At 42.6% G+C, this 12,695-nt stretch overlaps 1 protein-coding gene across 3 annotated transcripts in view; it reads left to right on the plus strand.

Annotated features, from left to right (window-relative positions):
• Positions 1-2,364: 2,364 nt before the first annotated feature.
• The window catches only part of ipo8 (importin 8), a gene marked incomplete at its 3' end in the record, with an annotated part of 39,611 nt that continues 29,280 nt past the window's right edge, over positions 2,365-12,695 (plus strand). For all 3 annotated transcript variants that reach the window (XM_080754179.1, XM_080754180.1, XM_080754178.1), the window contains exons 1-8: positions 2,365-2,509; positions 6,176-6,257; positions 6,993-7,149; positions 8,478-8,636; positions 8,843-8,999; positions 10,125-10,214; positions 11,569-11,663; positions 12,159-12,243. In XM_080754179.1, coding sequence (XP_080610305.1) covers positions 2,426-2,509; positions 6,176-6,257; positions 6,993-7,149; positions 8,478-8,636; positions 8,843-8,999; positions 10,125-10,214; positions 11,569-11,663; positions 12,159-12,243 — 909 coding nt within the window. In that variant the 5' untranslated portion in view covers positions 2,365-2,425. The remainder of the gene's footprint in view (positions 2,510-6,175; positions 6,258-6,992; positions 7,150-8,477; positions 8,637-8,842; positions 9,000-10,124; positions 10,215-11,568; positions 11,664-12,158; positions 12,244-12,695) is intronic.

The raw sequence follows: 12,695 nt of genomic DNA on the forward strand, positions 1-12,695 counted from the left end.
ATCATGTGTTTGGGAGCATAATGTTGTACAACTTGGCCAAGTCTCACTCTTGCTGTAAATGCCTACTGTAGCATAACACTGCGTTTAAAGCTACAGGTCACAAATCCAGGCTTCGGGTGAAACCTCTGATGCAATCTTATGTTGTGCCTTTTTTTGTTTCGTTTTTTTCCGAATGGCTTTTTTGAAGACTGACTGGGTTTGTTGAATGGCTAACGAATGACTGGCTTATTTATGGGATGAATCGTGTAAGCAGCTTTACAATAAGCATTTAACTTGACAACGAACACTGTGTCAAACAAATGCGTTTAGTGTTGCCTTGTGTGAGCCAAGAAGTAAGGTAGGAAGAGAGGATGGTGATGGGTGATGGATAAGGTGTTTAGCACTTGAATCGTTGCACTAACTTGCCTACTGTGGAGGACATGGTCCCTTGATGTGCCTCAATAAAAGAAAATGAGCATTTAATCTTTGTCCTGTAGTGTTTTATTTTGTATTATTAACTCAACAGTTCTACATATGAAATCCTTTGGTTCTTGAAGTAATGTAGTTTTTTTTTTCTTTTTTATATATATGTTTTTATTGAAATGATGGAATAATTAAGTTCTTTGAAGAGCTTTTATTCCATACTCTTGCCCTCCATGTATGCTATTGTACGCCAGTCACCATACTATGAGAGGCATTGCTGACCAATAAGCCACGGATAGAGAGATATAAAAAAAAATTGCAATCTTTTCATGTGTAGAAAGGTAAATGAGAACCCCCGGGCCTGGAGAGTAGATTTGGGTTCAAATCCGGGCCAGAGGGTAGGCCGTACATGAATGGGTCGTCACCTTGACCTTGTGCCCCATCATGGGTGCTGGTAAAAATATTAGACCAGGGGTCTTCAACGTTTTCAGGCCAGGAACCCCTTAGCTGAGAGAAAGATGAAGCAGAGACCCCCCACAAGTAACCATGTTCAGAGATTCCATCATTTCATTGTTTGACCGCACAATCATCTGTCTATTTTGGATTAATGACAATTTTCAGATATTTAACCACTTGAACCATCAATACTTAACAAACTTGACCTCTCACTCTGTCTGCTCTTTTTCCCCTCTACACCAAACCTCGTTAGTCGTTACCGAAAATGGCAGATCTACAGGCTCACAACGGCGGTTAAGAGCTTGTAGATCTGCTATTTTTGGCTAACACTAGTCTAGGGTTCAAGTGGTTAATATAAAAAAAAAAAGAAGTAAAAAAAGTTCCTATCACTCAAAGATTTGGAGGACCTCCTTGGGGTCCCGGACCCCCTGTTGAAGACCTCAATAATAGACAGTTAGGGAAATGACAGAGGGTGAATTAATGAGGAGGGTTTTAAAAGATAATCTACTACAAAATATCCATAAAGGGGACACAATTATATTTGACTATATGCATTGAGACAACATAGAATTAAATCTAATTGAAATATAAAAATAAAGGAACGTGATAATGAAAGATTTATATAATGTAATACTTCTGATATACAATACACTACATACATAGATGGATGTCAGACATAATATACTGTACATCTGGTTGTTTCAAAAGCAACTCCACTCCAACGCAAGGTGGCAGCAAAATGCCATATATGCCAGAGAGAGAAGCGATATGAATAAAGCCAGGACATGAAAAGAGACAGTGGTGGGAAAAGTACTCAAATGTTTTACTCAAGTAAAAGTATCAATACTGGAATATTAAGTACAAAAGTGTTGGCATCAAAATGTTGGCCTACTTAAAATACCAAAAGTAAAAGTACTCATTATGCAGAATTTTCCCATTTCAAGTTTTCAAATGTATAAAATAAAAATATTTTGAAAATAGCAGATCTACAGGACTGAGGTGGTTAATGTATATTTTGTAATAATCTAAATCTACAAAGTAACAACTAGTAACTAAAGTTGTCAAACAATTGTGTAGTGGAGTAAAAGTAGGCTACAATATTTGCCTCTGAGATGTATAGTGGAGTAGAAGTTAAGGTAGGCTACTGAAAAATTGGAAATAGGCCTACTCCAGTAAAGTAAAGGTACCTCAAAATTGTACTTGTACGTACAGTACTCAAGTAAATGTACTTAGTTACTTTACACGCACTGAGAGCGAGAGAGAGAAGCCGTAAAGTGAAGTCTGTCTGTTTACTTTGCTTTACGTCCGCCGTCAGCCGGTTGCCGGTAAAACGGGGCAGGGCCAAAAGTGTATATTATGCAGATCTAGAAAACAGCAGACCTACAAGCCCACCGCGGGTCGCGGAAGCGACGCTCTGTGGGCTTGTAGCTCTGCTGTTTTCCCACCGCGGTGCGGCCGAAGCATAAATCAGGCCAGTACATGTATGTGATTGTGAGAAAGAGAAGGAAGAACACACAGAAGAGAAACCCGATCTTTGGGGAAACTGAACACATTTTAACAATACATAATGGATCCCAATCGGATTATACAGGCACTGAAGGGCACGATCGACCCCAACCTGAGGATAGCGGCTGAAAATGAACTCAATCAGGTGGGTTTCTGCAGCCACAACAACAACAACACACACAAAGTAGTTTGTGTTTTTGTTAGATGGGGGGGGGTAGCATCCATCCAACCCCCCCATTTTGCCTGAAACGATGCCTCGAAGTACTAATACGGATCATCGTGATATAACGTCGTGGGCCCTATATATATATTTTTTTTAGGGATAGATAGAATACAATTTACAAACCTTCCATTTGTAGGGTTATTATAGATCAGGCCTGCCAAATTGTATTCCATATATATCGGTGATAAAAGGCTGCTGCTTGCGGCTTGCTAGCACCGAAGAACACCACAGTATTTTGTTTGTTGAACAGCATGCCTATAGCCTTTATCAGGGTCAACGTTTTCAGGCTAAGGGGCCCCTTAGTTGAGAGAGAGATGAAGCAGGGACCCCCACAACCTGTTCATAGATTCCATATAGTTTAATAGTTTGACAGCACAATCATCAGTGTATTTTGGATTCATGTCAATTTGTGTTTTGAGATATTTAACCCACTTGGACCGTCAATACTTAATAAACTTGACCTTTCACTGTGTACTTAGTCTGCTCTTTTCCCCCTCTACACCAAAGCTCTTTGCCAAAAATAGCCGATCTACAAGCTCACAACGCCTTGCAGTTAATTGCAACCGTCAGGTCGCATTTACAGTATCAAAACCTCCACCCGCTGTCTGTCTGTCCGTCAGTCTGTCTGTCTGTCTGTCACGTCACACTTTTGCCCTACTACTCATATCTCCGCCATCGTTGCCCCTATCCATGTGGAATTTTCTACACACACTCCTTGCCTGCCAAACCATAACCTTCAGGACCCCCGCACTTCCACGGACCCCCAGGGACCCCCTGCCACCGCCACCAAATAGTGCAAAAATGACCAAATCAACACCCCAACTGGGCTGCTCACAGGGAATTCCCGGGGACCACCCACTCCTGCTGCTCCAACAGTCATTCACCTTCATTGGTTTAATTTTGCCCCGCCCCCTCCCCTCATTGGCCAAAACTTTATTTGGCTTTACTCATCAACCGTTTGTCCTACAAACCTGTGGGTGGTGTCAATTGACTTGATTAAGAGTCCTTAACCTTAATTGGTTTAACTTTGCCCCGCCCCCTCCTCTGATTGGCCGAAACTTTATTTGGCTTTACTCATCAACCGTTTGTCCTACAAACTTGTGGCTGCTGTCAATTGACTTGATTAAGAGTCCTTCACCTTAATTGGTTTAACTTAGCCCCGCCCCCTCCTCTGATTGGCCCAAACTTTATTTGGCTTTACTCATTAACTGTTTGTCGTACACACTTGTGGCTGGTGTCAATTAACTTCATTAAGAGTCCTTCACCTTAATTGGTTTAACTTTGCCCCACCCCCTCCTCTGATTGGCCGGAACTTTATTTGGCTTTACTCATCAACCGTTTGTCGTACAAACTTGTGGGTGGAACCAGTGCCACTTACAGGCCTCTTTGGGTATACTGTGACCTGACGGTTGCTTATCTCCCGATTAGGGAGTCTTAGGCGCTGTACAGACATTTGCGTGAAACATCTTCTCCGTATCGCCTGAGAATGGCCACTGGGGGCGCCGTACTAATGCATTGTCAATGGAAGGTTGTTTGGTGTTTTGTCGTTGCCGTGTCTCTTGGCCAAAAGACAGGTTGCGGTTGAGCTAGAGACACGGCAACGACAAAAAACCAAACAACCTTCCATTGACAATGCATTAGTACGGCGCCCCCAGTGGCCATTCTCAGGCGATACGGAGAAGATGTTTCACGCAGCTGTGTGAGTCCAGCCTTCCTGGTTAATATGTTTGATGTTTGTAAACATTTTAGTTTGTTGATATTGTTTTGCATTAAACTGGATATTATGTTCACTTGTAGTTTCTTGTACTTGTAGTGTGTGTGTGTGTGTGTGTGTGTGTGTGTGTGTGTGTGTGTGTGTGTGTGTGTGTGTGTGTATAATATATATATATATATATATATATATATATATATATATATATATATATATATATATATAATTTTTTTTTGTTGTTGTTAGAAACAACAGTGTCTAGTTCTGATCTTGGCCAGATCTGTGTGTGCGTGCATGTCCTCCACACAGCCAGATGACTTGCATGCAAAATTGCAACGCTGAAAGTTTTGTGTTAATGTTAAACATTGGATTTTCATGAAGGCTTTAAACATGCAGCCTAGTGGTTTAGTTAGTCGACAATGGTGAGCAATACAAAAGTGATGCAGCCAAGAGGAATCTGTGTGATTAAATTGCAGTCAGTGCCACTCTCAGTTTATAGGAATGCTGACTGACACTTCACAATCACATCGCTGACAGATTGGCATACAGACAGTAGGCCTACAGAGATCACTTTGTCTTTTGTCTCTGTGTTTTTTCTTTTTCTTTTTTTTATCAAGTCACCTTTCTTTCTTTGAAAAATGTAACAAATGTCAAGGACATTTTATCACAAGGCCTATATATATAGACATTAGGGAATATTCCATGTTAAAACATTTCCCTCAAAATATTTGAAATAGCCGATCTACAAGCGCAAAGCTTTTGCTTGTCTTTGTCTTCTGATTTTGGCTAATCCCCATTCGGCGGATCATTAGTTTCCATCCCTATGTTTCCATCTGGATCTGTTTTCTGCATCTTCCTCGGTGACTCCGGCACCCTGCATGTCGTCTCTCACCGCATCCATTAAGCTCCTCTGGCGTTCCCATTCTATTCCTACCTGGCAGTTCCATCTTCATCATTCTCCCAATGTACCCCTACTCTCTCCTATTCGCATGTCCAGACCATCTCAAGCTCTCCTCTCTTGTTTTATCCCCAAACCGAACCTGGGCTGATCCTCAAAACTCAAAGCGCTTGTAGATCTGCTCTTTCCACTATGTATGTATGTGTGTGTGTGTGTGTGTGTGTGTGTGTGTGTGTGTGTGTGTGTGTGTGTGTGTGTGTGTGTGTGTGTGTGTGTGTGTGTGTGTGTGTGTGTGTGTGTGTGTGTGTGTGTGTGTGTGTGTGTGTGTGTGTGTGTGTGACGAGTAATTAAATGTATGCTAGTGTCATACAGTATCTGCCCAAAGTGAATGTGATTTTTTTTTTTTGTATTCATAATGTTCAATGACAAACACAATTAAATCGTTAATCGCAGTTATTTGAGTGACAATTAATCGTCAAGTAAAAAGTCATACCACAGAATACAATTTAGGAATGGGAAGATATGAAAATTTCATATCAAGATTATTGTGACCAAAGAAATCGTGATTTACGATATTATTGCAATAATCAAAATATCCCCAACATCCATTATCCTGGGGCAGAAAATTGGCCAAAATCTTGCAGATCTACAAGCTCACGGCACGTTGTGAGCTTGTAGATCTGCTATTTTTCGGCAAAAAGATTTGGTAGAGTGAAAAAAGTACTATCAAGTACGTATATTATAAGTACGTTTTACCAATAAAGGGTTTAAATGGTAGTGGATATGCAGCTCTGCAAATAAATGGTGAATTGATCCCAGTGCATGACGGAGGACAATATAACGATAAAATAAATCTCCACAATACGATTACCGTGACTGTTTTTTATCACGATAAACGATAATATTGCTTTATATTGTCCCATCCTTAATACTATCCCTGTGTTACGTTCCAATAAGTGCGCTCCCTTTGTCTTTTCAGTCCTTCAAGATCATCAACTTTGCCCCCACGCTGCTGCAGATCATTGTGTCTGAACAGGTGGACTTCCCTGTCCGCCAGGCAGGTAAGAGAGAGAGTGAGAGACGCTGCACTGGGCTGCTGTTGAATTGTGGCTTTTTGAATCCATACGGCTGTGGTAGAAGCCTTGAGTGATGTTGTTGCTCTCCTCTGTGCATTCCTCACTTGTGGTTGCGTGTAATGTTGTTGATCTAGATCCGTGGTTCTCAACCTGTGGGTTGGGACCCCTAGGGGGGTCGACACATGATTTTGTGGGGGGCAGATGACAGTGAAGTAACAATTGAAGGACTTTTAAGACCTTTTTTAATACCTAAAAAGAAAACGACCAGTATTTGACACTGGTCGAATCAAGATAAGAATATAAGAAAAAGGCAAAAATGTTGATGCTTCGCAACACTGCTATTTTCACAATATTTACCGTATCTGTGGAACCGAGTCAAACAAAATCGAATGCCTCCCAACTCCTACAATTCTAAATGCTATCAGGTTGGTAGGGGTCCCCAGTTCAGATATGATTATTTTGCGCGGTCGCGGCCTGAAAAGGATGAGAACCACACATCTGATTAACCCATTTAAACCTGAGACTGATCCTGTGTGTGTGTGTGTGTGTGTGTGTGTGTGTGTGTGTGTGTGTGTGTGTGTGTGTGTGTGTGTGTGTGTGTGTGTGTGTGTGTGTGTGTGTGTGTGTGTGTGTGTGTGTGTGTGTGTGTGTGTGTGTGTGTGTGTGTGTGTGTGTGTGTGTGTGTGTGTGTGTGTGTGTGTGCGCGCGCGCGTGCCACAGCTGCCATCTACCTGAAGAACATGGTGAGTCAGTACTGGCAGGACAGAGAGCCCTCTGTGGGTGAGGTGGTGTTCCCCTTCAACATCCACGAGAACGACCGTCAGCAGATCAGACAGCACATCGTGGAGGGCATCATCCAGTGTCCAGAGTCCATCAGGTAACAACACATCATCATCCACCAGAGGTACAGGACTAGTCTCGGGTAGTCTACATAGTCCAGGTAGTCTACATAGTCCAGGGGTCTTCAACCTTTTCAGGCCAAGGAGCCCTTAGTTGAGAGAGAGATGAAGCAGGGCCGATACGCAGCCGTCCACGTTCAGTGTGTGCTCCCATTTAAGGGCCATTTATAGTTACGTATGGTTCATTTTGTGTACGTTTTGGGTGAGAGATTACGTACAGTAATTCCGTCGACGTACATAGTTCCTCCTCTACGTTATGTCCGTGCCGACCCGCTCTCCGTTGGGCCGCACACCACATATTGTGCCTCGCAGCACAGAACAGAATAGCTAACAAAAGCGAAGCAGACAAAATATGTAGAACCACAGAATTTCTTGACCCGACGACGTGATGTTATAAGTGGTAACAGTCTGGACTGCAGGTTCTGCTGTCTGTCGGCAAAGTTGTTTCGCGGATTCGCGGTAAATGTAAAAGTCCACGAGGGTACAGATTTAATCACATATGGATCAGGACCTGGAGTGATTAACAAAAAAAAACACACCCGCTTATAATTCCCAAGTATATGATGAGCCGCTGAGCTAATTAATCAGCTCTTCTTGTGTGCCTCGTCTTGTTGGCAGCTGTTGGAGGAGGATAGGCGGTGCGTGTGCGTGTGTGTGTGTGTGTGTGTGTGTGTCAAGCCGTCCTGTTGCGAGTCCGACGTTCCTTTTTTTACCGTTTCTTGATACAATATATTTCTCATTGGGACACATAGTTTGAGAACCGCTGTCATAAAGCAGAGGAAAAGTAATTTTCCTCACTACTGCGCCTATGTTTGACAACGGTGGCCGTGGGTACTTCTTGCTACGGATACATCTTGTACGTTGAGTCCGTCCAGTTGGGTGCTGTCCGTAATGGTCCGTATACGGAGATAAATCATCCGAAGTGTTACGTACTGGGAGTCTAACCGGACCAAACGGAGTAAAGTTATCTCACCCTCCGTTGCTTGTGTATTCCTGCGGTCCTTATGTACTACTATGCATGGTACTTTAGTCTGCTCTTTTCCCCCTCTACACCAAACCTCTTTGCTGAAAATAGACAATCTACAAGACCCCCATCTCAACATATTTAGTTCCAGGGACCCTCCAGAAGCAAAATTTTAATTATACTGTAAATGTTCGCTTAACAAGTTTTCATGACTTTTCAAAAATAGCAGATCTGCGCTGCGAGCCTGTATATCTGCTATTTTTCAATAGCTAAAGTATAAAATAATGAAAGCCCCCCCCACTTTCTCCCCCCTTGTGACGCCCCTGTCTCTCGTCCTACCAGGGCCCAGCTGACGATGTGTCTGCGCGCCATCATAAAGCATGACTTCCCCGGCCGCTGGACGGGCATCGTGGACAAGCTGGGCGTGTACCTGCAGTCCCAGAACAGCAGCAGCTGGTATGGCAGTCTGCTGGCCCTCTACCAGCTGGTGAAGACCTACGAGTGAGTCGTTGACACTCAGTAGTAATTGGGTATTATGATCAAAATAAGAACATTGTAATGGTGTGTAAAACAGAAAATATATTAAATGTTCCACGGACATGGCCAAGTCTTGGTACGGACATATTGATGATCTGGGTGTGTGTGTGTGTGTGTGTGTGCACGTGTGTGTGTGCACGTGTGTGTGTGTGCACGTGTGTGTGTGTCAGGTATAAGAAGGCGGATGAGAGGGAACCGTTGATGGCAGCGATGCAGATTTTCTTGCCTCGCATTCAGCAGCTCATCAGCCAGCTCCTGGCAGACGCCACCATTTTCTCTGTACTCATCCAGAAACAGATCCTCAAGATCTTCCACGCTCTTGTACAGGTGGGTTTGTGTGCGTGTGTGTGCGTGTGTGTGAGCCGGCTTTTACGGTGATCGAGATTCAAAGTCAAGTCAATGATGATTTAAAAAAAGAAGAGCTAAGTGTCATTGACAGTAATGTGAAAGTTCCACCAAAGATGAGAGTCCCTTTCGCAGGGATCAGTGGGATTGTTTAGATTTTGAATCGTACATTAATCTCTCATTACGATTGATGAACTTAGTTTTTTACGAGTGAACATAGTAGATCTACATGCTCACAATGGATGGCGATGCTAGCCTCGCATAGCCAGACAATATCACTGCGTTGATATTAGTCTGGTTCTTATCAGTGTTATTTTTTCCCCCCCAAGGGACGGTTAGAAAAAGATTCAAACAGACTCTATTGGTTAGACCTACAACCAGTCAGTGTAGTGCAAAGGTGATACGCCCGCCCTATATTTGCATACTGGCCCCTGGTTGGTGTCATTACAATTTTGGTTACAAAACGATTCAAACCTACAACCAATCAGAGTAGTGCAAAGGTGATACGCCCGGCCTACATTTGCATACTGGGCTCCTGGTTGATTCCTCAGCATTGACATATTTGAATAATTGAGCGGAGCCAGACCTAATCTGCCAAGGTAAATCTTTCTTTGCAATGGCTATGGCGATGCACCATGTTGTGAGCTTGTAGAGTAGCTATTTTTTTGTGTGCCATTTTTGTATGTCTACGTCACTACTGTATTCAAGTTCAGGAGAGTTTGGACAAGCTAATTCTATTGAATGTTGCCTTCAGGTATGGCATGGAAAGAGGGAATTTTACATTTCTTTCACCATAGTAAAAACAACATTCATGGTCTGGAGAGGGCACTTCTTACAGACAGATAAAAGGGAAGGGGCTCAAGCCCCCTTTGATGTCTATGTGTGCACGTGCCTGTTGAGGATTCAACCCCCCGAAAACGCCGTTATCGTCTAAGCGGACGGCACGCCTGACATTTTATTTCACCGTTTTCTCTAGAGGCCACTATCGCCTAAACGGGACCATAGTTTCTAATAGCTGGGCTGAGTTTCTGTGTCTTTGTGTGTGTTGTTTTGACGCATCGATGGTGGTGACCATGACAAGAGTTGTGGGTGTGATTTCCCCCGCAGTACTCCCTGCCTCTCCAGCTGATCAACAACACCGTCATGACCCAGTGGATGGAGATCCTCAGAGCCGTCATGGACAGAGACGTGCCTCCTGTAAGACACATACAACACTCTGTTCTGAGTTCCTCTGCTTAAATTGTTTACCAGGATCTGTGGAAATTCAGTCCAGAGTCCTTCTCCTGGAAGAAGGTTGAGGGAAAAGACCTTGTTCAGTGAATTGGATGCACTGTAACTGTTGCATAGTGGGATATTGTATCATCCTCTTTGGAGAATTAACCTGTTCATCTTAGACTTAAAGGGATATTTCACTTTCAAAAAAACGTTTGGTCATTTTATCGTCTAATCAGGCTTTTATTAACACCCTGACCAATTTGCTTGATTCAATATTTACATATTTGATGTAAATTTTACCAGATCTTCCTCCTGTAGGACGCCTCCCCATACACACCTATTATCCATTTTAACCAGGATAGATTCATTAAAAACACCCATTATCTTTTCTAGTGACTCATACTACCCTCCTAATACGTGAGCAGGCCATGTTTTTGTTTGATAACTTCTTTTCATTTATTCTTTATAATTTTTTATCTTACTAAATGTTTCCATTTTCCATTATAAAAAATAAATTAAAAAAGTCTGATTAGACGATAAGATGACCAAAAGGTTTTTTCCTAGACTTAAGACGCTATGCAATCTAGCAGTTATTTACTATGATCTGGAACAGTCAGAGCTCACACACGACATCAGGTGGGAACTAGCAGCCACATTCTCTCGAAACAGAGTCATGATAGCTTACGCTTCTTCCTCTCAAAGGAAGAGGGACAACCCGAGTGGGCGTTCCCTTTTCTTTGACGATGGCTAGCCAGATTGTGGCAGCCATGACTAACAACAGCAACACCAAAAATCACACTTAGTGTGAAGTGAGCTGTACTATTTATGAATTAATTTGGCTAGCCAATCACAGCGCTTCCTGCGAAGCTTGGCCAATGGGACCCTGAGCGTACAACAAACTTTGAGCCGTTTGTGCCAAGATGTAGGCCATATCTAGGCCAGATGTAGGTCATGCTTCAGTTTACTTAAGTCCCGGACATTTTACACAACAAACTTTGAGCCATTTGTGCCAAGATGTAGGCCACGCCTAGGGAAGGGTATCGTTTCGATTCCCAGGTATCGAAAAAGGTATCGTATCGATTCAAAGGTGAACGATACCCATCCCTATCCACGCCTCAGTTGCCCGGACTTTTTTTAACACGTTTTTCCCATCGTTTTTTTGACCAGACAAAGGCAGATGTTGGAGCTATAGTTCCTGTTCCAGGAGCAACACTCCAAAAATACAATGGCAAATTATATAGTTATTATAGTTATTGTTGTAGTGCTCAGTGTGAACGGCCCTTTAATGTGTACAAATGACCCTCACTATGGATTTGTTTGTCATTGTGCGTGCTAGGAGACATTGGAGGTGGACGAGGATGACCGTCCAGAGTTGGTGTGGTGGAAGTGTAAGAAGTGGGCCTTGCACATCATTACTAGACTGTTTGAGAGGTGAGACTCTTCATCAGAAACCTCAGTCACGCGTTTTATGAAGCCTGTGTGCTGTCTATGTAGGGCATAGCAGTGGGCGTGGTTTACACACACAAAAAAAAATCAGCCATTCATTTTTCCCGTAGACTTTTACAACAATATTTATATCAATTAGCCTAGAATCAAGCCATCCAGGATCCTGGTGAATCATGATCATGAAATATTTGATTCTGTAAAAATAAAAAATCATAAAAATAATAAATATATATACTGTATATATATATATTTATTATTTTATTTATTGTTTTGCGGATCATAATGCATTATAAGAACTGACTTGGGAATGCACACCCTTCCAGTTTTGCATTGCCCATGGATAGATGTTTACGATGCATTACAGATGTGCTTCATAGCAAGTGTTACTGAAACACCATTTGGTGTGCATAGGGATTGACATGACTGATTCCCATTTCTTCCGTTCCCTCTGGTTGTGTCCCTGTGGTGCGGGTCGTATAGGTATGGAAGCCCAGGCAACGTGACAAAGGAGTACTTTGAGTTTGCCGACTTTTTCCTGAAGACATACTCAGTGGGCATACAACAGGTATGTACATACCTCTCCTTCATTTCTGCTGGGGTCCCCAGCAAAATGTGTTAACACATATGGTGCCAACCCCGAGTTTCCCGAGTTTGTATTGGTACTACCGCTGTGCCAACCCCGAGTTTCCCGAGTTTGGGCCGTTTTTGAAAAAAAAAAAAAGTTTTTTTTTTTCAATTTTTTTTTTTCAAAAAATGTTTTTGGACCTCCAGAAATGTATTAGGCATGATCGCGATCGCGAAATTGCATGTTTAACCCCCATACCAACTCATTCTTTCAAACATGGCAGCCATGTTTGTTTACATCTGAAGAAAACATAATGGCTGATAAATCATGAATGCCTGAACGGATTTCCAAGCGGATTTTTTTGTTTGAAAGCTGTGAACAGCATCTACACACGTGGTGCATCATCTAGGCATGGGCGTGCACTTTTTACACAATTGCACAATTACATGGAA

Source organism: Nannobrachium achirus (genome assembly GCF_963921795.1).
Source record: "Nannobrachium achirus genome assembly, chromosome: 23".
In the NCBI taxonomy this organism is placed as follows: Eukaryota; Metazoa; Chordata; class Actinopteri; order Myctophiformes; family Myctophidae; genus Nannobrachium; species Nannobrachium achirus.